Source organism: Pelophylax lessonae (assembly GCF_965119305.1).
Source record: "Pelophylax lessonae genome assembly, chromosome: 11".
NCBI lineage: Eukaryota > Metazoa > Chordata > Amphibia > Anura > Ranidae > Pelophylax > Pelophylax lessonae.
The window spans coordinates 70381827-70407333 of NC_138778.1; the positions used below are offsets into that span (position 1 = coordinate 70381827).

Below are 25507 nucleotides of genomic sequence, written 5' to 3' on the forward strand. Positions count from 1 at the left end.
AGGGATATGGAGGGAGGATTGAGAAACATGGAGGGGATAATAGAAATGTACAGGGGGATAACCAAGAGACATACAAGGGGAGAACTGAGATATGGTTGGGTATATGAGAGGGACACGGAGGGGAGAATAGAGATAAACAGGTGGATGATAAAAACAAACAGAAAAATGGTTGAGGGTGGTTATTAGAAAAATACAGGGGGGGGGGGACTAAGAGACATGGAGGGGTATTCGTGGTGAAGCTAGACATTCTTTCACCTGGGCAAATACTCAGTTTTGCCCCCCCCCCCCCCCCAGAGAGAAGTTCTCAATCCACACACTCCTAGCTCCCTGCCCAGAGAGGGAAATGTAATATATACATACAGCATTTCACATACAGTATCTCACCCCTTACATTTGTGTAAATATTTTATTGTATCTTTTCATGTGACAACACTAGAGAAATGACACATTGCTACAAATTAAAGTAGTGAGTGTACAGCTTGTATAACAGTGTAAACATACCATCCCCTCAAAATAACTCAACACACAGCCATTAATGTTTAAACCGCTGGCAACAAAAGCGAGTACACCCCTAAGTGAAAATGTTCAAATTGGGCCCAATTAGCCATTTTTCCTCCTTGGTGTCATGTGACTCCTTAGAATTACAAGGTCTCAGGTGTGAATGGGGAGTAGGTGTGTTATCGCTCTCACTCTCTCATACTGGTCACTGGAAGTTCAACATGGCACCTCATGGCAAAGAACTCTCAGAGGATCTGAAAAAAAAGAATTGTTGTTCTACATAAAGGTGTCCTAGGCTATAAGAAGATTGCCAAGACCCTGAAACTGAACTGCAGCACAGTGGCCAAGACCATACAGTGGTTTAACAGGACAGGTTCCACTCACAACAGGCCTCTCCATGGTCGACCAAAGAAGTTAAGTGCACGTGCTCAGCGTCATATTCAGAGGTTGTCTTTGGGAAATAGACATATGAGTGCTGCCAGCATTGCTACCCAGCATTGCTACAAAGGTTAAAGGGGTAGGGGGTCAGCCTGTCAGTGCTCAGACCATACGCCGCAGACTGCATCCAATTGGTCTGCATGGATGTCGTCCCAGGAGGAAGCCTCTTCTAAAGAGGACGCACAAGAAAGCCCCCAAACAGTTTAGTGAAAACAAGCAGATTAAGGACATGGATTACTAGAACCATGTCCTGTGGTCTGATGAGACCAAGATAAACCTGTTTGGTTCAGATGGTGTCAATCGTGTGTGGCGGCAACCAGGTGAGAAATACAAAGACCAGTGTGTCTTCCCTACAGTCAAGCATGGTGGTGGGAGTGTCATGGTCTGGTGCTGCATCAGTGGTGACGGCACTGGGGAGCTACAATTCATTGAGGGAACCATGAATACCAACATTTACTGTGACATAATGAAGCAGAGCATAATCCCCTCCCTTCAGAGACTGGGCCACAGGGTAGTATTCCAACATACGACCCCAAACACACCTCCAAGACAACCACTGCCTTGCTAAAGAACTGAGGGTAAAGGTGATGGACTGGCCAAGCATGTCTCCAGACCTAAACCCTATTGAGCATCTGTGGGGCATCCTCATATGGAAGGTGGAGGAGAGGCACAAGGTCTCTTACATCCACCAGCTTTGTGATGTCATCATGGAGGAGTGGAAGAGGACTCCAGTGGCAACCTGGGACGCTCTGGTGAACTCCATGCTCAAGAAGATTAAGGCAGTGCTGGAAAATAATGGTGGGCACACAAAAAATATTGACACTTTGGGCCCAATTTAGACTTTTTCATTTAGGGGTGTACTCACTTTTGTTGCCAGCGGTTTAGACATTAATGGCTGTGTGCTGGGTTATTCTGAGGGGACAGCAAATTGACACTGTTATACAAGCTGTACACTCAGTACTTTACATTGTAGCAAAGTATCATTTCTTCAGTGTTGTCACATGAAAAGATATAATAAAATATTTAAATGTGAGGGGTGTACTCACTTTTGTGAGATACTGTAGGTAAGCCATAGAATGGTAATAATAATATATGTATTAGTCATTTCAAAGTTTTGGTAATAGTGATTTCAAGCCTCACTTCTGTATCAAAATAGGAGGGGCGCCACCAAGAAAGTAAAAGTGATCCAAGAAGCGGATCTTTGTCTGTTCTTCCTTCCCGGCGGCACCCCTCCCAACCTGCCTGGGGTCGAGGCTTGAAATCTCCACATAAAGTACTGCTGCTTTCTTCTGGCATGACGGCTAGGTTTGCCACTTGCAATTCAATTATTTATTTATTTATTTATTTTGTAGTATACACTATAAGATATTAAAAGATCTGGGGCATCTTTGGGTGCCCCAAGAAAAGCAGCAATGTGGCGCGCTGCTTCTTTCTTCTGGCATGGCAGCTAGGGTTTTCGTCATTTCATCAAGCCAATTTTTATTTTTTTGTAGTATACACTATAGCAGTGATGGCGAACCTTGGCACCCCAGATGTTTTGGAACTACATTTCCCATGAAGCTCAACTACACCGCAGAATGCATTAGCATCATGGGAAATGTAGTGCCAAAACATCTGGGGTGCCAAGGTTCACCATCACTGCACTATAGGATTGTCCCAAGGAGTGCCACAGTGAACAGTGGGTGTGGCTAAATTGCATTAACAGTTGGAGGGGCCTAAAGGAGCATGGTTAAATGAAACAGTAGCATTCTTGTACCCATAAAATATACTAAGATTGCTAAAACAAATGTCACTGTAAAAATGAACTTGGTCTACCTTATAAGCTGACAGTGTAAGTCAGTAGAGCAGTGGACAGTGTGTGGACAGTGTCAGTAGGGCAGTGGATAGTTTGTGGACAATGTCAGTAGGGCAGAGATTGTTGTTAGTAGGGCAGTGGACAGTATCAGTAGAGCAGTGGATGGTGTCAGTAGAGCAGTGGAAGGGGTCAGTAGGGGAGAGGTTTGTGTCAGGTAAAGCAGTGGAAGGGGTCATTAAGGGAGAGGTTGGTGTCAGTAAAGCAGTGGTTGGTGTCAATAGAGCAGTGGAAAGTGTCAGTAGGGCAAAGGTTGACATCAGTAGGGCAGTAGACAGTGTCTGTAGGGTAGAGGTTGGTGTCAGTATAGCAGTGGATGGCAGTAGATCAGTGAACGGTGTCAGTAGAGCAGTGGAAAGGGTCAGTAGGGGAGAGACTGGTGTTAATAGGACAATGGGTGGTGTCAGTCGATCAGTGGTAGGTGTCAGTAGAGCAGTGGATGGTGTAAGTAGGGCAGTGGACGGTGTCCGTTGGGGAGAGGTTGGTGTCAGTAGGGGAATGGACAACGTCAGTAGGGCAGTGGACAGTGTCAGTTGGGGAAAGGCTGGTTTCAGTAGGGCAGTGGATGGCATCAGTAGGTTGGCATTAATAGGGAGGAGAATGTGTCAGTCAGTAGAGCAGTAAAAGGTGTCAGTCGGGCAGAGGATAGTGTCAATAGGGCAGTGTCAGTAGTTTTTTTATTGTTTTTTTATTTCTTTTACAATAATATTTTTTCTATTTTTTTTTTTTACAATATTCATTTATATATTTTTTTTTTTTTTACAATTTGTTTAGGAGCCCGTTGGGGGGCTTTTGTGAAAAATCAGGGGTCTGAACAGATCCCTGATGTCTCAATTCTGAGACAGAGAAAGGAATTGAGGACACAAATTCTTCAATTCCTTTCTCTGCAACCTCAGCTGCACTGGACAGTGAATGAATAAGAAGTGCTCAGGAGTCAGGGGAGTGGAGTCAAAGGACAGGGGGTATGCAGGCAGCACAAAGAGAGGAGAGGAGGAGTGGAGAGGGTAGCATTTACTAGAACCGATCACCATCGGCTGTATTTTCCTCCTGTAGCCATTGAATCTGGCTTTCAGCAGCTGCAGGAGGAAAATACAGCTGATCGTTTCTAGCAAATGCTGCCACCACCGCCCTTCCTGCCCAGGTCTGACTTTAAGGCAGCAAGGTAGCAGGCTGAATCCCTCGGGTCTGGATCCTGGCTCCCCTGTGATCAGCAGCAGTTCGGGCTTACAGAGCAGCCAGTGTGTGATCTCGGCTTTCCGTAAATGCAGCTTAGCGGCTTAGCCAGGTCAGTCTAGCCCAGTGATGGTGAACCTTGGCACCCTAGTTGTTTTGAAACGACATTTCCCATGATGCTTATGCACTCTGCAGTGTAGTTAAGCATCATGGGAAATGTAGTTTCAAAACATCTGGGGTTCCAAGGTTCGCCATCACTGGTCTAGCCTGATCCAACTACTTTGTAAATCCCAGCTAGTGTCAGCACGGCAGACAATGGACCCTCTCAATTTGGAACCCCCCCCCCTCAATTTGGCCCCAGGGGCATGTGCCCCCCTAGTTTCGGCCCTGAGGGATATATGAGAGAGATATGGAGGAAGGACTGAGAGACATGCAGGGGTATATGAGAGGGATATGGAGGAGGACTGAGAGACATGAAGGGGATAACAGAAATATACAGGGGGATAACCAAGAAACATACAAAAGAAAGACTGAGACACGGAGGGGTATATGACAGGGATATGGAGGAGGACTGAGAGACATGAAGGGGATAACAGAAATATACAGGGGAATAACCAAGAAACATACAAAACGAGGACTGAGACACAGAGGGGTAATTGAGAGGGATATGGAGGGAGGACTGAGAGACATGAAGGGGTACGTAGAGACATAAAGAGAGGACTAAGAGACATGCAGGGCAGACTGGGAGACATGTAGGGGTATATGAGAGGAATATGGAGGGAGGACATAGAGACATGGAGGGGTATATAAGAGGGATATGGAGGGAGGACTGAGAGACATGGAGGAGTATATGAAAGGCAAATGAAGGGAGGACTGAGAGACATAGAGAGGATAATTGAAATGTACAGGGGGATAACCAAGAGGTATACAAGGGGAGGACTGAGGTATGGAGGGGTATATAACAGGGACATGGAGGGAAGAATAGAGATATACAGGTGGATGATAAAGACATACAGAAACATGGCTGGGGGTGGTTAATAGAAAAATACAGGGGGGGAATGAGAGACATGGAGGGGTATCAGTGGCAAAGCTAGACATTCTTTCACTTGGGGAACTAAGAGAGCAGAGCCCAGAGGAGGTCCACTGGTTCTACAAGGGGGGCCAGAAAACCTAGAAGCTGTTCATCAGCTACAACTCCCTCCGGATGGAGCGTGCCTACAGGAGACTGCTGCAGATTGATACCAGGGAACTTGAGGGGGCGGGTCCAGGGGCAGCACTGGGGACCATGGAGCCAGTGTTTGTGTGGAGCTGGCTGTACAAGGTGGACATCCCAGAGGGGGAGTGCTATCTGGCCTGTAAGTAACTACCAACCACCTACCCCTAACAAACCCCATATACCCCACCGTACAATGCCCCATACCTGGTCTACTGGAACCGAAGGTACCCCTAAATACCCCACTGATCATCCTATCCATACCTGGTGTACTGGAACCATGAGTACCTACCAACCACCCCTCCTCTTCCCTACATACCTGGGTTACTGAAGCCCTAAGTGATTTCTTACCCCCACAAATGGCTGCTTAGGGCACCAGAATGGGGGGAGGCAATACAATGAAAATCCCCAGCCAATTGCTGGGGATTAAATTTTTTAAAATACCTGTCTTCTGTTCCAAAACTTTCATACTACACCTGATAGGAGAGAGGACGCAGCCTGGAAGTTTTAGCCCCGTTCACACCTGAGCGATGATTTAGTGGTGAAAATTATTAGTGTCCCCCCCCCCCCCCCCAGTTTTGACTGTGGTATCCTATGTGTCCAAGTAGAAGCAATGTGCCGTTATTGAGTTCTTGACAAAGGAGGGAGGCAGACTGAAATCCACAGAAGGTTACAGAATGTTTACTGAGATTAAAACATTAACAAGAGCAATGTCTTGTCATTGGTGACTCTTGTCAATGGTGTTTCCATAAACATTCTGTAGCCTTCTATGGATGTGGACAGCCTATACCAGGGGTACTCAAATGTAAACTTGAAAGGTCCACTTACAAATTTTCCATTCAGTCCGAGGTCCGGAAAAGTGACCGTCAAATTCCAAATACAGAACGCCAACAACAAAAAAAGGCATTCCCCAAATGCAGAGTGACCATGTGCGTGCCCCCATTAATGCAGAGCGACCATGTGTGTGCCCCTATTAATGCAGAGCGTGTCCCCATTAATGCAGAGCGACTGTGCGTGCCCCCATTAATGCAGAGCGACCATGTGTGTGCCCCTATTAATGCAGAGCGTGTCCCCATTAATGCAGAGCGACCATGTGCGTGCCCCCATTAATGCAGAGCGACCATGTGCGTGCCCCCATTAATGCAGATTGACCAGTGTGCGTGCCCCCATTAATGCAGAGCGACCATGTGCGTGCCCCCATTAATGCAGAGTGACCAGTGTGTGTGCCCCCAATAATGCAGATTGACCAGTGTGTGTGCCCTCAATAATGCAGAGTGACCAGTGTGTGTGCCCCCAATAATGCAGTGACCAGTGTGTGTGCCCCAATAATGCAGAGTGAAAAGTGTGTGCGCCCCCAATAATGCAGTGACCAGTGTGCGTGCCCCCAATAATGCAGAGTGACCATGTGCATGCCCCTATTAATGCAGAGCGACCAGTGTGTGTGCCCCCAATAATGCAGAGTGACCAGTGTGTGTGCCCCCAATAATGCAGAGTGACCAGTGTGCGTGCCCCCAATAATGCAGAGTGACCAGTGTGTGTGCCCCCAATAATGCAGTGACCAGTGTGTGTGCCCCCAATAATGCAGAGTGAAAAGTGTGTGTGCCCCCAATAATGCAGTGACCAGTGTGCGTGCCCCCAATAATGCAGATTGACCAGTGTGCGTGCCCCCATTAATAACTGGACCGCTGAAGCGGTCTGCTTCCTTCTGTCATCAGCTGGGGGGTTAGAATTGAGAGGATCGGAGTGGCTGTGTTTAGCGCTGCATGATTACAAAAAGCCGAGTACAAGTTCTTCTTACCCGACGGAGAGGATGTCCTACAAAGTCCCGCCTCCTGGACACCGGCTCCTATGATAGACGTCACCAGTGTTCTGTCTATCATAGGTAAGAGCCGGCCCAGGAGGCGGGACTTTGTAGGACATCCTCTCCGTCGGGTAAGAAGAACTTGTACTCGGCTTTTTGTAATCATGCAGCGCTAAACACAGCCACTCCGATCCTCCCGATCCTCTCCATTCTGCCCCCCGCTGAGACAGAAGGAAGCAGATCGCTTCGGCGGTCCAGATTTTAATCCGTGTGGGTCCGGAGGTGGCCCGGAGTCCGCCTATTGAGGACCCCGGGCCTATACCTTTCCTTTATCAAGAATTCAATGATGGAACATTGATTTTGCTTGGAATCCATTATTTACCTGTAATGAAAAAGAAGAATAGTTACTATAGAAGAAGAGTTACTCTACCAACATGTGAAATTTGAATGACCTATGTAGGTTAACAAAAAAAAAAATACCCACTTTTGCATTACTTTTGATACAGCCCTCGTAATGCAAATTAGTAAAGCTTTCAGTTTGGATGTTCAGTACTTGCCTATGTCTCAAATAAAATCTCTGTACTTTCAATATTACACCAAAAAATATCAGGGTGTGCAGAGAATCTGGACTGCAAAGTAACATCATGGAATGTAGACCCTGCTTTAGCTCCACATCTTCAGTGGGATGTACTTTATGTTAATAATATATTTTTCAATAAACCCCTACAAAGGTAGAAAGAACTGTGAGGTAAAGCCATATTTTACAGTAAGAATCCTTTCCTGACACTTCAGTGTGGTATTTATATTCCCTAATATGTTGCAGTGCCATCAATGCAACATACCAAGATAGACCAGTGTAAATGGGCCTTAGTGACTGCCTCATGGGTTGGAGAGGATAATTTGTTTGAGTTTCCAGAAAATCATTGCCTTGAAGTCATCTTCTTGTTCTCATTTACTATAGTAATGTCAGTCTTGTAGTGCTTCAAATGTTGTCAAGAAGAGCCCCTAGTGCAATTCTGAGGAAGCTTATTGGGAGGAAACAGTACTATCTACAGATTTAGCAAAGGCTGTTTAATGTTTTACATATCTAGTGCTTGGGGCTGTCACTGCCAGGCTAGTTATTTAAACATTTTTTTTGGTTGAAAATGTAATCTTTATTTGCATAAAAGATATACAAAAAACAATACTTTGTCGGGGTACATTCTCCCCTGTACTGCGACGCAGCGCATAAATACACTACATTACAATACATTTGCGGTCATACAAATAAATACATTCAATCAAATACATTCATTCTGCAGTATGATGCCTGATGTGTTGTGCGGAGTAAGGATACCCTGTGCCATCACATCATGCATGACGCCGCAATACCCCTAAAGCATGAAACTAAAAAACGTTGTCTATACGTTGCATTACTCAAACTATATCAATATAATATAACATTTCAAAAAAGCAACAGGTGTGATGGGGGGGTGGGGTGGGAGAGTGGGGTAAGGGGAGGGGAATGAAATCACAGGCCCGAAGCTTTATTGAATGGACAGAGACACACAAGGGAGAGTGGGGGAAGGGGAAATCTTCAGACCTCCTCTTCCTCCATGAGATCCATCAGGTTATAGTCTCTGAGCAGACTGTGAACCAGTCTGCGACAGTCCTCAATGGACATCCTCTCCCGCTGGTGGATAAGGCGCTTTCTGGCGCACCATAAAGCATCCTTAAAGCAACACAACACCCGCCAGGCATTATCAATGTCCTCCTTTGAAAATGTTCCAGTTATTTAAACATTGGTGAACTCACAAGTCCTTTCTTGCTTTGGAGTGGAGTGGTTGCATGTTTTAAGGAGACCTTGACTGTAATATGTTTTTAAACTATGGTTAGCTTGGTGCAATATCTGAGCCAATGAAGGTTTTTCATTATTTAATACTGTTTGCTAAGATTTTTATTTTATTATATGTCAGGGAACACATGGAATACTGTGACCTTTATGAAAGCAACACGTCTCATTTTCCCAACCTTTAAACCTGGGAACAGTATGGATATCTCCTTCTTTTTCAAGACTACATCCCTCTCTGGAACCTTTTTGGAGAACATGGCCAGTGACTTCCTGATCTTTATTAGAATTGAGATGAACAGTAAGTTAGCTTTTTTTGCTTTCCCATTCTATGCCTTCAAGAAATACAAATAAAAATACAGGGTCTTGAATGCCTTTATTAACATGGATTCTGATGAAGACTTAAAAAATGCATAGTATGGGGAAAGGAGTGGTGACATTTAATGCTATGAATTAGTGGTACTTAAAGTATATTTAAACCAAAACAATGAATTTCTTATTTGCTGCGTTTTGGTCTGTTAATTATCAGTGCGGGCTCCAAAAAACAATAAGGTGTGACCACCCTCCTCCTGCGCTTGGTATCCAAGCCCCTCGACCACACTTCTCCCGGGACTCACAACTGGCTTCTTAGATGGCTTAGGTCTTGCTGCCCATAACGGACTGGGGTAGTCCACCGGTACTGAAAGCAAAGAAACAAAAAAGGGCGCACCGACCTAGCGCATTATCCTCAATAGAAGGCTTTATTGAAGTAACATTAAAAAATGGCTACTCACAGACGTAGATAAAGTAAGTCATATCAAGCTCAATTGCTCAAACGTCCGGGTGTAGTCCATACAATCGTTCATAACTGATGAGTTGACGGCTGACGCGTTTCGAGGCCCAGCCTCTTCCTCAGAGCCACTGTGTCATGGCTTTCTCCTTGGTTTATGTAGTGATGTACTGATCCAGTCCCTACCCCTAAGTGGGAGTGTCTCTTCCCCCGGGGGAGTGGCTAGAGTACTACAGCTCTTCCTCTCATGACCTCACTGTTATTAGTGGTATATAGTGACATAAATCAATCATGCTGATACAAAACAATGCTAAACATATATGCTAAAAATGTATATGTATACGTATAGTTAAAATCATGTACATGAAAATAGGATTACATGGGACAAACAGGTCGGGCCCAGCATCCTGATACCTGCAGTAGGCAAAGGTAGTTCAGGATATTGTCAGCAAGAAGGGAACTGTGGAGTGGTCAGGAGCAAGGGCCAGCGGGGAAAGTGCCTTGCTAACCAAGGTGGCAGGGCTATGATTTTCAATTGATGCATATGGAGAGGCACAACTCCCAGTCCCTGTAAGCAAGGGTTGCTCCATAGGATGGTGCAAGAGAAAGAAGCCACCCTGAAAAGGAAAACCTGGATTAGTGGTCATGGCAAAGTCCAGGCAGGGGAGACCGCTCCAGGTGAGACTGGGATCAGGTGCTGGTCGGATCCGCAATCCAGGATAACTTCAAACAAAAAGGAATGACCGCACTTCCGATGAATTTTCAGAAAAAGGAGTGTCTTTATTCCACATCAATCAAAATGGCAAATACAGGTACACACTGTGAGTGCAGGACAACCGGTGGACGCGTTTCACGACTGGATATGACGCTTATTCATCACATGAATAAGCGACATATCCAGTCGTGAAACGCGTCCACCGGTTGTCCTGCACTCACAGTGTGTACCTGTATTTGCCATTTTGATTAATGTGGAATAAAGACACTCCTTTTTCTGAAAATTCATCGGAAGTGCGGTCATTCCTTTTTGTTTGAAGTTAGTGGTCATGGCACCAGCTTAAACTGGAATAAGGACTAAAACATAAAGAAATGTCATACTCCATAAGCTATTAAATCAGTTGCTGAAAGTGCTTAAAAAACAGAGTTTAACATCACTTTAATTAAGACATCTGTGGGATGTGAAGTATAAAGTGTTTTTTCCATTGTTTTCATTAGCTGAATTCTCTTGCAGAATGATTCAAAGAATAAAATGGCTCCTCTTTAAGACCCCATTCAGACTAGCGCGACTTGTCAGGCAATCCAAGTCGGTCGCTCACCATTGAGTAGTACAGGACCTGTTCTAATAGGAGCGACACAAGTCGCTCCGACTTAGAAAAAGGGTCCTGTACTACTTTGGGGCGACCTGGGAGCGACTTACATAGACTTCCATTGTGTGAAGTCCCTGCAAGTCGCTGTGCACAGCGACTTCACAGGTCGCCCCTCGAAGTAGGATCGCCTCAGTGTGAAACGGCTCTTATGCACTAGACACAGTTTGTTTTTTTGTTTTTTGTTTTTTGTTTTTTTGCAGTTTTGGATAGAGTGTGAAAGTGTTAGAACCTCTGTCTGGTTTTCTTGCTTTGTCCCTGCTCGGAAGATTTGTCTTTTGTATTTTGTATTTCCCTTCCCTTCCCTTCAGGAGGTAACCATTGTTACCAGAAGGGAAGTAGGGAGAAATTCAAAATTTGGAGAAATAGAGGGGAAATCTTCCATTGAGGACATTTGTTCCTACAACTGTCCCTCGATTGGGAGTGGATTTTTCTCACTTACAGTTATCACTACAGGACAGAATGGTACATTAAATCTCACTAATAGGACAATCTATTCTCTACTCTATGCAAAAAAAAAGAAAACAAAGAAAATGTTGGCTTAAAATATAAATGGAACTTTTCTTTTCATCTTGCGTTGAATGCCTAAATTGTATTTTTACAGTATATCCATCACATCACATATGATTAAAATAATCATATTTTAATGGCACCATCTGTTTTTTAAGGATATTAATATTTGCAAAGTGATTTTTGGATAATAGCAAAAGCAGAAATTTGTAATTGTGATAATTGCCTTAATATCAATATGCAAATGATCTGTTTCTTCCACCATTATCAATTTGTGTGCAACAGCAACAACTGACTTGGCATTCATTTATGACATTGGCAATGGCCATGAAAATGTGACTGTAAAATCTCCACTTCCTCTAAATGACAATGAGTGGCATGAAGTAAAAGCTGAAATGAACGTCAAACTTGCTCGAATCAAGGTGGACAGACTTCCATGGGTGATCCGCAACTTCCCTATTCAGACCTACCTGAATACATCTTATGATCGACCACTTTACATAGGTGAGTTTACAGGCAGAATTGATCCAGTAGATCTTAGAGTACATGGACGCAAATTGTATTTACACTTTGCTAGCAAATCCAACTTCAATTACTTGACAATTATGCTTTTTTTGTTATCATGAAAAAAAAGTTTTTATTGAAATGAAAATAAACATTCACAATGAATTTGCATCATTATATAACATTATCTACCATACCAGTGTGTGTAAAGGAGTGGAGTATAATCAGATAGCAATAATGCATGAAAATACTATATCCCTTGTATCGATTTCTTACTACCCATCATATCATAGCAGAAACACAATGGCAATTTCATATTAAAAGCAAAAAAAGGGAGAAAGAAAGAGAGAGAGAAAAAAAGAGAGAAGAACAATATTTTGTAAAAACTATGACCAAGCCTTATATTATTATTATTATATAGAATGCACACGCGTACATAAAGTCTTAAATTCTTCAACAGACACCCTTTCCACATCAATCCTGTAAATGCCTGAATTGAAGTAAATGTAAAGGTAAGCCAATGAGAAGGGAGTTGCAGTAGTTGACGCGAGAGATGACCAGGGAGTGAATTAACAGAATTGTTGTGTCATTGGTTAGAAAGGGGTGGATTCTGGCAATGTTGCAAGGGTTGAGGCGGCAAGATTTGGACAGTTTAGACGTGGGGTTTAAAGGAGAGTCCAGAGTCCAGGACTACACCTAGGACCTTGGCATGGGGGGATGGGGTGATAGTTGTGCCATTGATTTTGACATAGATCAGGGAAAGGTGCGCGGGCTGGAGGAAAAATTATAAATTGATTTTGGATAGATTGAGTTTGAGGAAGTGGTGTGACATCCAGATTGATATATCTCCTAGCAAATTAGTATTACGTAGGAAGACTGAGGGAGTGAGCTGAGGGGTAGAGAAGTAGATTTGGGTGTCGCCAGGGTAGAGATGGTATTGGAATAAGCTGACCCTAAGAGGAGGTGTAGATTGAAAATAGGAGCGATCCAAGAATAGAATCTTGGAGGACCCAAACAGAGAAAGGAAGAAATGTAGGTCTAGAAAAAATGTAGGTCTAGATGTAAATGTTTTCAATGCTAAAAACGGATTAAACCCTCAAATAGACTTTTAATGGGCAGAGACTCCCCTTAAAGGGGCAGAGACTCCAAATTCAAGTAAAAAATCACAACATTTTATTAAATAATAATAATAATAATAAAAAAAAAAATAAAGCATTATGATTTTTACTTGAACTTGGAGTCTCTGCCCCTTAAAATCCCATTTGAGGGTTTAATCTATTTTTGTCTTGCTAGGGATGTGGGCATTTTCTCCTATTTCCTGTAATTGTAATTAGTATACAAATGTTTTCAATGCTTTACATGTTAGGTAGGACAAGAGGACAAAGCAGGTTGAATACCAAAACATCTGTGAAGGTTCCCATATAACCAGGTCATGGCATATCTAGAAGTTGTTAGTCACATTCAACTGGATTTGTTTCATAATGTTGAAGCTAAAACCTAGAACTGAAGAAGTGGCTTGGATAAGCTTTAAAACTTCTTTAACATTACAGAACAAGTCCAGCTAAATGTGACTAACTACTACTACTAGATAATACTCAAAACTCCCCTTCCAAGAAGCTTCTACAGCTTGGCTAGCAGTTGCTAGGTGGGTCACAACACCCAGAAGCATCCTGCGAAACGTCTTCTGGTGGGTGCAGTGTACCAAATCTTTCTTCATTAAAAAAAAAGAAAGGTATTGCTCTCACTGAATAAAATCCTTGCATAAAAAGCATATCAGAGTGGATGACTATTAACTAGGAACAACAACTGTGAGGATCTGTTGTGTGTAATGCCCCCCAGTATTTGAGTGCAGCACCCAATATTCTGGCTCCTTCCACTCATTCCGTTGCCTTAGTTAGCTGCTATTCAAATACAAGGTCTAGCTTTCAGGAATGCATGTTGGGGAAGCTTATCCCTTTGATCAGCTTTACAGCAGCAGAAAACCGTGTTAACATTTCACAGCAAACCAACTATATTTCCATTTTTGCACTAGTGCAGGGAAAAGCATAGCATTTGTTAATCGGTGTGTAAAATGTTTTCTAATTTGTGTTTTGGTGTTAAAGTGGTCGTAATCCCCAAAAAAAAACTCTGTAAGACAAAAGCATAATGAGCTAGTATGCATTGCATTCTAGCTCATTATGTAATACTTACCTTAGAACAAAGCCCCTGCAGCAGCGCCCACACATCGGTGTCACCGCTGACATTTTCCCTGGAGTTACTTCCAGGTTCGTGGGCTCTGGCGCTGTGATTAGCCGGAGCCACGATGATGTCACTCCCGCTGTTTAAGGCACGGGGCTCATAAGGAGCGGCACCCATGGCCATTCCTTCAGAGCGCATGCGCCAGTGACGTCACTAGCTGCATGTCATGTAAATATCTCCTAAACCGTACACGTTTATATATATATATATATATATATGCATATATATAATATAAAATGTGTTATGTGTTTTGTGCAACGTTTTTTTTTTTTTTTTTTTTTAATTTCCCTCTCTAGTTCCGCTCCCATGCAGCATTGCTGCTGCAGGGAACGGAACTAGGAAGTCCTCCTACCGACAGACGAGCGGCGGAGATCTCGGCTGGCGGTCACAGCAATGAGAGCTCATCGCTGGATCGCCAGGATAAGGTAAGAGACGCTCCGCTGCGCTGTCTGCATAGCTCTGCCATTCACCCCGAGCGTGACTCGGGGATACCGCTAATAGCAGAAAATTCCTACCCCGAGTCACGCTCGGGGATACCGCTAGCGAGGTTAATGAACAGATGGAAAAATAGGGTTTCCATCCGTCCAGATTTCACGGACTCTTTCACACTCTTTCACACGGGCGATCCGATCAGATCCGCCTGTCAGTTTTTTAGGCGGATCTGATCGGATCCTCCATGCAGCTCTATGGGGCAGCGGGTGTCAGCGGAGACACCTCTGCTGACATCCGCTGACATCCGTATCCGATCCTGTCCGTGAAATCTGGACGGATGGAAACCCTATTTTTCCATCCGTTCAGTAGTCGGATCGGATCTGATGAGAGCGGACAGGTGGCAGCGGGGACTGAGACACCTCCCTCTCCGCTCTGCAAGCGGAGACAGAGCTGTCATCCGCCGGCTCAGCGGGGATCGCGGATCGATCCTGTTGGTACCTGAGACCCCTGGTCCCAATGATAGTCCCAGACTATCTATAACTTCTTTGCTCATATTGTGTCTGCAGGCCTGGGAGTCTGGTTTCTGGAAGTAACACAGACGGAGACAGGTGTATAGTGAAACCAAGCTCTCAGTTTATTATAGGCTCGTTGTGGGTTATATAGTAAAGAGTAAGGAAGAATGTCATGAATATAGGATACTTGTTACGTTCTTATTGGTTAAACAGTTTAAGGAGACCAAAGGTCACTTCGGGGAATAATACCATATAGGGCATATAGCTTGTGCACCTGACATGATTTCATCAGAAACAGCATAAACTTGCCATATCTATAACACGTACACACTTAGACCTTGACCCGTACACTTACATAGCTTGTATAACTAAGATGAAATAGAAAATGGAGTAGGAACATACAAAATGGAGGGCACATAGACTTTGATATCTCCCCATCTCCCACAATCCCCTCTTAAAATCATTAACCCTTAATTGATTTTCCCTTGTCACCCTGTATGTCATTGGAATATATAATTCTTAGGGATATTACCAGGGGTCCTAAGCCTCCTAGGAATATAGTACCACGACTGGCAGATTAATTTTCTATATCCCTGCTGCTTGAAAGACCAGATCATATATCATCCTTTAAACAATAAGGTTCTTTTTTTCTTTCTGTTTATACCTCTTAATGTACTCAGTATATTCTTTAGGGTTATTAGTCGAGGGGGTCTGGTAGCCTGGGACTTGGTGGGATAGCATAGAGACATTTTTCACTTTTGGTCGGGAAACTCTAGCAATAATACACATTACGAGTTTGAAGCATGCATATAGGAATAATAAAAAAAAGCAAAACCATTATAACAGTCATAGCGATATTTTTCAACCATGAGGATATTCCTCCAAATTCAAAATTCCCACTACTAAAAGGACTCCATGTCTTAGCAATATTCCTAGCTTCCTGTTGCAACTTGTCTACTTCTTTCCGGTGCTGTGCAATAATATCATAATAATCGGGTATCTCAACAGATGTATCTTGTATCCATGTGCAACATTCATAATCCTCCGTAACTTCACATAACCCAGTAAGAGCAGCACTCATGCTTTCTATGGCTAGGTCATGGAGCTCAAGTTGTTTCTTAATTGCCCTCACTTCTATATTTAATTTGGTAATGTCCCCTGAGTTCTTATCTAGGATGTCATCGAGAATTTTAGAGTAATTATTCAACCTTTTCATCATGTCTATTCCCCATCCGGTCCATGAGGGGAACCAGGCCCATACCATATCCTTTTCAAGGAATAATTCCCTTTTATTGCGGTGTTTGAGGGGGTACCTAGGATACATACTAGCTTTGAGGAGATGTCCTCCTTTGTTGTCTCCCACTACACCCATGATGGGAACTAGGGATGCGAGGTAACACCACCCTTGGGGTTCAATGGGGATCCAAGGGTGACAAATCTTTCCACAACAAATATAAGTACTGTTTCCCAAAGCTAGGGGACGTTTGTGAAGTAGTGCCATTAATTGGTCATCATAACTGGACCAAGCTAAATTTGACAACAACTGTCCTATTGGGGAAGAGGAAGTGGAACTGGAGTTAAGAAAGTTCATTAGAGTGGCGTTTAGGGCTGGTTCTGAGGTGTGCCAGAAGGAGCTGTCCATCGAGGTCATAGAGAAATTAATCTTAGTTTGCCGGCACACTTCAGCTCCCTTGGTGGAGTTTCCCAACCTAAAACACCAGTCTGGGGAATGACTCCTACCAATAATTTGGAAAGTGAGGGTATCATTTGAGAGTGTTCTCGTGACATTGGTGAGGACAACAGGAGGTGTACCATTTAGGAAAGGGGTGAAGTTTAAAGGTATCGCTATTAGGGGGATTCTAGCGGTGCTAGGATGGAGTTTACTACATATCCAACATTTTTCATATCCGGACTTCTGGGCATAGGCATATTTAAATTGCAACAATGACATTTTATCTGTAAGACTTTTTGAGCTTTCATCTCTCTTTTGTCTGTTATGTGCATTACTCTGTGTTGGGGTGTTGGAAGCTCTGCAAATGGCCTGTAGCCCTACCAGGTCTTCTGGATGATAAATACAGTTAGTGGTAACCCATACTACAGAGAAGACTGAAAATGATACGAGTCCTATAAGTAGCCAAAGTTTTCCAGAATCTGGTGCTATTAGGAATGTCATTTTTCTACAGGGTCAGGGCCGCCTGCCTCTGAAAAACCCCCTTTTCTTGACTATCCTGTTCGAGGTCAGAGTCGTCCACTCCCGTTAGTACCTCTCTTGCTTCTGGACCTTCCTGTTCAAGGTCAGGGCCGTCCGCCCCCGTTAGTACCTCTCTTGGGTCTGGATCTGGACTTGCTTCTGGGGGTGGAGCCTCCTTTACCAATTTCACTCGAGTAGCATGGATTCAGGCTTGTTGGTTCTCCACAAGGACAGCGATTCTGGTCACTGCGACTACCTTTGTCTTTTGGTCCAAAACGAAATCCAGCCTTGGTCTTGTGATACTACTTCATCTCCTTCCCTCAAGTGATGGGTTGATACCTGTGAAAAGAAAAGAAAGGTGCGAGCAACTTTTTCGTTCCACTTGATTCAAAATTCCAATTACTTTTTCTCAACTCGTCTTTGATTGTCCTATTTATCCTTTCCACTGTACCTGAATTCTGGGCAATGCAAATAGGAGCACTATTACGGGGTATACACGGTTTCCCCTCTTTGCAAATCAATCCTGTTTCAGGATTCCTTTGCAAAACAGGATAACACCAGTCCTCCAATTCCTCAGCAGTGGCTGAGGCCTGTAGATCTGTGATCAACTGGGCATCATCGGGGAGGATGTGGGTTAGGACAGGCATTTGTTTTAGGGCTCCTAAAGGTAACTGTTGTGCGGCTGCTTTTGCTATTTTGTCTGCTAGTGCGTTGCCCTTGGAGATGTCATCAGTACCTCTGGTATGTGCCCTACAGTGAATGATAGCTAACTCTGAGGGTAACAACATAGCCTGAAGAAGGTTGGTGATGAGCTCTTTCATCATGTCTGCACGGGGTGAAGTGACACTTTCAATAGTTTCTAGGCAGTCATGTGGTTCTTGGCCCATATCATCTGCTGAATCCATCTACTATTGACTAAAAGGAACTCTTATTTCTTCCCTGCTTTGGGCCTATATGTAAAAACCTATTTGTAGATGTATGAATGGGGTTGATGGGTATTGGAGATGCTCATGTTTGGCCTTATATGTTTGGATTGTTTGTACCTAATACAGGTGATGCATCTAGCAACATATGCTTTCATGAATTTAGATGGGCTTGCAAATAAAATGTTGTCAGTAATACTGCATATGTTCTTTCCCACCCCCTGTGTCCTATTCCACAATACTAGGCAATAAATAGTGGGGCACTAGCTGCGGGGATACATACAAGAGCTCCCCTCTTTTAGAAAAAAGGCCATTGTCAACTTTTTCTAAATCATCACCCAATTCCTTAAAACTTGTTCTGTAGCATGCGTTTATGGCTTCTAACAATGTGTGATCTTTTGGCCTGGAGCAGGAATCGTCGACAGAAACATCCTCAGCTCCTTCTGTGGCTATGGAGGACACATCTGCTGGAGACTGTGTCCTCATATATTATGTCTATACAATCATATTGTGGTGTAACACACCCTTTAATCCCAGTAACCCATTTAAAAACTGGGGCCTACCTAGGGCAAAAGATGTGGCCATCCCTATTACCATCTCACAAGATGCTATGTTTGGAGTCACCTCAGGAATGCCTTAGACCTGGACTGCGACCATCTTTGGACAAAAACTATAGGGCAAAGTCCACCACCATACTCCTGGGCAAGTACACCTGTCATGGTCTTACAATTGTCCCTTGCATAAACACAAAACATTTTTCCATAATTTGGGAGGCCCAGTGCAGGCGCTACAACCATAGCATTTTTCAGATACATAAACGCATTCAACATTACTTGTGACATTTCTGGACCTGTGGCTTGTCTCAAAATGTTGTCATAAAATAGGAGCTGTCGGATCCATTGCAATCAATGATCCTGGTTTTGTGGGCGGGCAAGACCCACTGTGGGCTGGCAAAACCCACTAGAGCAGCAGCTCTTATGTGACTGACTCTACTATCACTCTCTGTGAGAACAAAACCAAGGTGAACAACACTTTCCTGACACCATTGTCATTATTCCTGTGACACTTTGTGCCTACATACTGTATATGTACATTTCTCAATAAACTCACTCGCTCTGACTGGCCTCCACAGAGTGACTACATATGTCATATACATATTGTAGCGGGACTGAACCATGAGCAGGTGTCCATCCCCTCTTGCGTGGTCTGGAGAACTATAGAGCAGACAACTAAAACTGTCTATTTAGCCCTGAGGCATTTCTACACCAGGTCAGTTACCTGGACTGATTAACAAAACAAGAAACAAAGATGGCTGTGTCTCCTCGTCCACTAGGACGGTAAAAAAAAACACATTACTTCAACCAATCACTGTAAAGTGGGTAGCATCGGATGGTATGGCTATCAGTAGAGATGGCACATCAGATACCACTTGCATACTACATACTACAGTCAGATAAAACTTTTTGGCTCTGTGCCAATCTAACAAAAACCTGTCCAGAGGTTCCCCTCCCTCAATAGAGGACTCCCCTAAAATATCACCCAAAAACTGAAATCAGATAAAAAGTTAATCTGATGTGAAACTTTTGGCTTGGTGCCAATAGGGTCCAATGGTCACACTAATTGCGGTAACCCTTTCTGTCCCAAAATAAATTCCATAACTTATAACAGGAATGAAAATATTTAAGTTTGAACCCTTTCTTGGCAAGTAACCAATTTCCAAAATTTTGCACCAGAGCTCCCTTTTACATTTAGGGACACAAGGGACCCATTTGTAAAATGTAATTTCTCATTATCTATAATTCTATAAAAAATAACCTCAAAATATCTTGCCGACTACGGCGAACTATGTTTTGCCTGATAAAAACTGTATTTGTTCACTATTCTTACTCTTCCCAGAGGTTCCTATGCTTTATGCACAAATGTATAAATGGCAAAACTCCAAAAATTCCATAAAAAGATAATTGCATATGTTTGGCAATGCTGGGACCCATAGTCCCACGAGCTGGAACACGTAGTCCTATCAGGCTCCGCGCAAGAATTGACCCCCTCCCTAGGAATGTGGGAACCGCCTCTCCCTAGAAATGTACCAACGTCAGGGTCAACATCGCAGCTTCAAACAATTATGTATGTCTAACTTGGAAAATGAATATTCAGAACAACAAAAACAGGGGCGCCATGTTATCTTGTGAGGTAGTACTATTTTAAATGTACCTTCGGCCAAGAGTCTGTTTAATGTATATGAATGAAAAAGTACGCTGATAAATGTGGGTGTGCTGCTACCAAAGGTGTATAAATGAAATAGTGTAAAAAAAGTCTGGTGCTCTAGTAAATGACAATAAAATGAACAATGTCAATCATGCATACAAAATAGTGTACAAACAATTTGAAACAAATGAAAATGTGAGTGAACAAAGTCTCTGGTTACACCTGCAAATCAATATAATATGTTTTCCGTGAACAACTCCACCAGAAAAAAAACGAAATAGATGAATGTGCAAATGAAGTCCAGTGTTCATGCAAACTCCAAAAATAATCACTGGTGGCCGTGAGAAAACCAGGTGCTGCTGTACTGTCTAATGTTTGCCTGACTCCATACATTTTTAAACCTTGTTCAAATCTCCAGGACAGTTTCACCTTCTGCTTACAAGCAATTGGACTTACTCTTAAAAGTCCTAGTTAACTCTTTATTATTCTTATTACTTTTCAGCCTTCTAGTCTTTTCAACTGTTTTATTATTCTACAAGGGGGCATAAGTTAACCATTTTTCATCTCCCCTTATCCCATTGTGGATTACCCGGGAAATATGGGAAAGCTTGTCTATCTTCTAAGCATAATCCTTTAATCATAATACACTTAAAATCTTCAGTATAACTCACATATACAATATACATTAATTCTTAACACTTTAACTTTAGGTAGACAGTTCTTCTACCTTAATTTACTTCCAGGAATATTACTCACCAAATATTCCCGGCCATTTACATAACAAGACAATAAACAAATACCAATATTCTCTCACTCAATAAGACATGTCTCTATGATTTACACATTCACATAATCACTTGTTACCATGGTAACCCTTTATGGTTTCAAAACCCTCCTTCAAGCCACTGATGTATATAAATTAAACCCATATACTTTTGGACTCGGGTGTCCCTTTTAGGACAAAAAAGAAAAAAAACCCTTTCCGAGTCTTGACCAATACCTCCCGGGTACAGTGGCTATCAAGAAAGTTTTCCTACCATTATAGACAAACAATACAAATTATCTTATACTTCTATGCGACAGAGAAGGAAAGCTTAAAGATTTTTCAGACACAATACGAGCAAATTTATATCACTTCTTAAGTCTCCCTGAGACTAAATATTTCCCTGAAATATTTCAATTATAGGTATGTTGCGTGTGTTCCCGGAACACACCAACCCCTGTTCAATTGGATATGAGTCTAATCAGGGTCCCCCGGAACCTCACTACAATCGGTTACATAGAAAAGGATTTTTCTACTTACCGAGTGAGTGGGTGTCCGCGGGGAGTGATTCTCATATCCCGGGCGAGCCCCCAAAACTGTTGGTACCTGAGACCCCTGGTCCCAATGATAGTCCCGGACTATCTATAACTTCTTTGCTCGTATTGTGTCTGCAGGCCTGGGAGGCTGGTTTCTGGAAGTAACACAGACGGAGACAGGTGTATAGTGAAACCAAGCTCTCAGTTTATTATAGGCTCGTTGTGGGTTATATAGTAAAGAGTAAGGAAGAATGTCATGAATATAGGATACTTGTTACGTTCTTATTGGTTAAACAGTTTAAGGAGACCAAAGGTCACTTCGGGGAATAATACCATATAGGGCATATAGCTTGTGCACCTGACATGATTTCATCAGAAACAGCATAAACTTGCCATATCTATAACACGTACACACTTAGACCTTGACCCGTACACTTACATAGCTTGTATAACTAAGATGAAATAGAAAATGGAGTAGGAACATACAAAATGGAGGGCACATAGAATTTGATATCTCCCCATCTCCCACAGATCCCCGCTGAGCAACACGGATCCGCCTACGGAGGCGGACCGTGTGAAAGAGGCCTAAGAATTATAAATACTAGTTGTGTTTTCTCTTTACTTCACTGTATTTGAAAATGTACAGTATTTGCATAGCAGCTGACCGAGGTGACAGAGTGAGTTGAAGAAGGAGGATCAAATGAGAAGTGCCTGCGATTCATTGCTGGCATGTGCTTTCCACAAAGTGGGCCCTCAAGCTCCACTCTGGATGGCCATACTGGCAGTTTAGTGGCAGTTCCTGATTACTAGTCATCCCCTCCCCTTGAAAGGATTTTAATCTGTGAGTGCATCGCTTTTTCTTTTTTTCCAAGAAAACACTACGCTATACCTGTTTTGTTGGTCTGATAGCTGAGAGTCCCACTCTCATAATGAAATGTCACAGCAGGGGGATACCTCCATCCAACTCGCTTGTGTGGATGGAGCTATAAGTTGGGGTTTTTTCATTCAGCCCTCTGGTTATACAAAAAGAAAAAAATAACTCTATAGCCAGCTTCAGTTGGTGTAAAGAGACAAAATGCCTGTCTCTGTATGTTGTGTAGTAGGATGACATGTTTACTGCCAGTACTACTTCCCTTCCCCACCTGTCAATGGTTGTCAAGGATGCTGTTGGCTTCACAAATGACACGCTCCTAGCAACCAGTGACACTAATAGTCAGCAAGCCTGTTGGGAAGCTGAGGGACTATCTTCGAGGGACCACCTGGTCCATGTGCTCCTTGTAACTGGCAGCAAGCAGTGGGCAGATTCCATAGCAGACTGTCTGTTTGCTATGGAATCCACCCACTGTCTGCTATTAATCACAGGGATATAAAATATGGTCTGCAGGCATCGACCACAAGGTCTGCTCTTGGATACAGAACTGGTTAAATGGGCGTGTCCAAAGGGTGGCAATAAATAATGTATACTCTGGGGTGGAAAGTGGGGTCCCCCAAGGCTCAGTCCTGGGACCAATACCAATCTTGTTCAATTTATTTATAAATAGCATTGAGGAAGGGATCAGTAGCTGAATATCAGTTTTTGCAGATGACACTAAATTGGGCAGAGCAATAACTTCACATAGTGAGGCAGGAATTCTACAGAGCGACCTGAAAACAAAGTGCAGAGTGGGCAACTACATGGCAAATGAGGTTTAATGTGGAGAAGTGTAAGGTTTTGCATTTGGGGACAAAAATATAAAAGCACAATACACCTTAGGGGGGGAACCTCTGGGGGAATCAAAAATGGAGAAAGATCTGGGAGTCTTAGTAGAAGATAGACTTAACAATTGCATGCAATGTCAAGCTGCAGCTACCAAAGCCGGCAGAATATTGGCATGCATAAGGAAGGGGATGTTTTCCAGAGACAAAACTATAATCCTACCACTTTATAAAACTCTGGTCTGACCGCATCTGTAGTATTTGGTCCAGTTCTGGTCGCCAGTCCTCAGAAGGGATGTGTTGAGCTGGAAAGAGTCCAGAGAAGGGCAACTAAACTGATTAGGGGATTGGAGGACCTAAATTATGAAGAACGCTTACAAGCGCTTGATTTATTCTCTCTGGAGAAGAGACGCCTGAGAGGGGACACGATAGCAATTTATAAATACCTCAATGGTGATATCAACATAGAAAAAAAAACGACTCAGTCACAAAGAATGTATGATGACAGGAGGACATGCAATGCGATTAGAGGAGAAGCAATTTAACCACAGACTATGCAGAGGGTTCTTTACAGTAATAAAAAAGGGGGTTATATACCAGCGCTATGGAGTTTCAGTACAAAATCAATTTTTTGTGGTGTAAGCTGCCTCCAACCTACCTTCTTTACAGTAATAGCTACAAGACTGTGGAATTCTCTACCAGAAATGGTAGTTATTGCAGGGAGTTTGGCTACTTTTAAAAGACTCTTGGACGTACATCTCAAGGATAAAAACATTCGGGGTATGGGAAATGAATACGTCCACGCACGCCGACACAGGTTGAACTGGATGGACTATTGTCTTTATTCAACCTTAACTACTATGTAACTATGTAAAACCTGATGGGGGACTAGTGTCTCAGAATCCCCATTATCCCCATGTAGCAAGGAAGACGGTATCCTGCCCCTCGGACATTGATCCCAGGAAGCCCTGCAGTGGTGGAGATGTTGGATAGTGAAGGAAAATAGGCCATCTTTGAATACACTGTATATGATTCTGAAGCCTGTTGAGCCTGTCTACGTACATAGGGTTTTATGTATGAAATTCAATATTGATGACTCAGACTTTCAGAAGCTGTAAAGACTGTCTTGATCTCTTTGGGTTCCCTCATATTCTTCTTAGATACCTGATACAGTGGCTCTAAAAAATTAACAAAACACATCGCCAGGACCACAAAACATGACCAGCATACATGACAAGTATGGATACCAGTGGAAGTAAAGTGTCTGATTTATGGAAAAGGTGTACTGTCTAGGGGTGTGGTTAATAAAGGCAAATGTAAAAAAAAAAAATATTCGTTAAATAAGTGATGTTATTGCCTTTTAGTTACATAAACTACCAAAATAGCCTGGAGGAGGTTGACTATGCATATATATTTTATAATTATTCAAAAAATTATTTTATAAACTGTCAATAAAGAAATTTAAATTTTAGATTATGTTTTTTTACATTTTTAAAGTGGCACCTTAAACGTCCCAAAATCAGAGGATTTCCTATATACTTAGTCACTAGGGATGAGGTGCAATAAATTATAGCTGTTGTGTATATACTGTACATCATGTAACTTGTTAGTTTATTATATCATCTGTTACTTTCAGGTTCTTTTTTGCTTATTTTTTGCCAATCACAGGCTCTGCAGACTACAGATTGAAGCCGTACATTGGCTGTCTCCGTGGTCTTCGAATGAATGGTCTGACCTTAGACTTAGAAGGAAAGGCAAATGAGAGATTAGGGGTAAGGACCAACTGCACAGGCTACTGTGAGAGGCCACAGATGGAGTGCCAAAATGGAGCCCGCTGTGTGGAGAGATACAGTTACTATACCTGTGACTGCAACGGAACTGGCTTTGAAGGACCATTTTGCACCAGAGGTAAAGAAGGGTAAAGGATATTGGGAGGAGCAAAATGATGCCATCTTTCATTAAGCATAAAATACATATCTGTATCTGTGGTAGACACAGAGATTGATGGAAGATATGATGAATCCATGAATTCATATTGTGTCATAAATACTGACACTTTTTTTGC

At 42.9% G+C, this 25507-nt stretch overlaps 1 protein-coding gene across 1 annotated transcript in view; it reads left to right on the forward strand.

The window, feature by feature from the left end:
• Positions 1–25507, forward strand: part of CNTNAP1 (contactin associated protein 1) — a 261388-nt gene that overhangs the window by 149293 nt on the left and 86588 nt on the right. The window contains exons 16-18 of the mRNA XM_082271239.1: positions 8931–9104; positions 11729–11947; positions 25111–25350. Of these exons, the coding sequence (XP_082127365.1) occupies positions 8931–9104; positions 11729–11947; positions 25111–25350 (633 nt within the window). The remainder of the gene's footprint in view (positions 1–8930; positions 9105–11728; positions 11948–25110; positions 25351–25507) is intronic.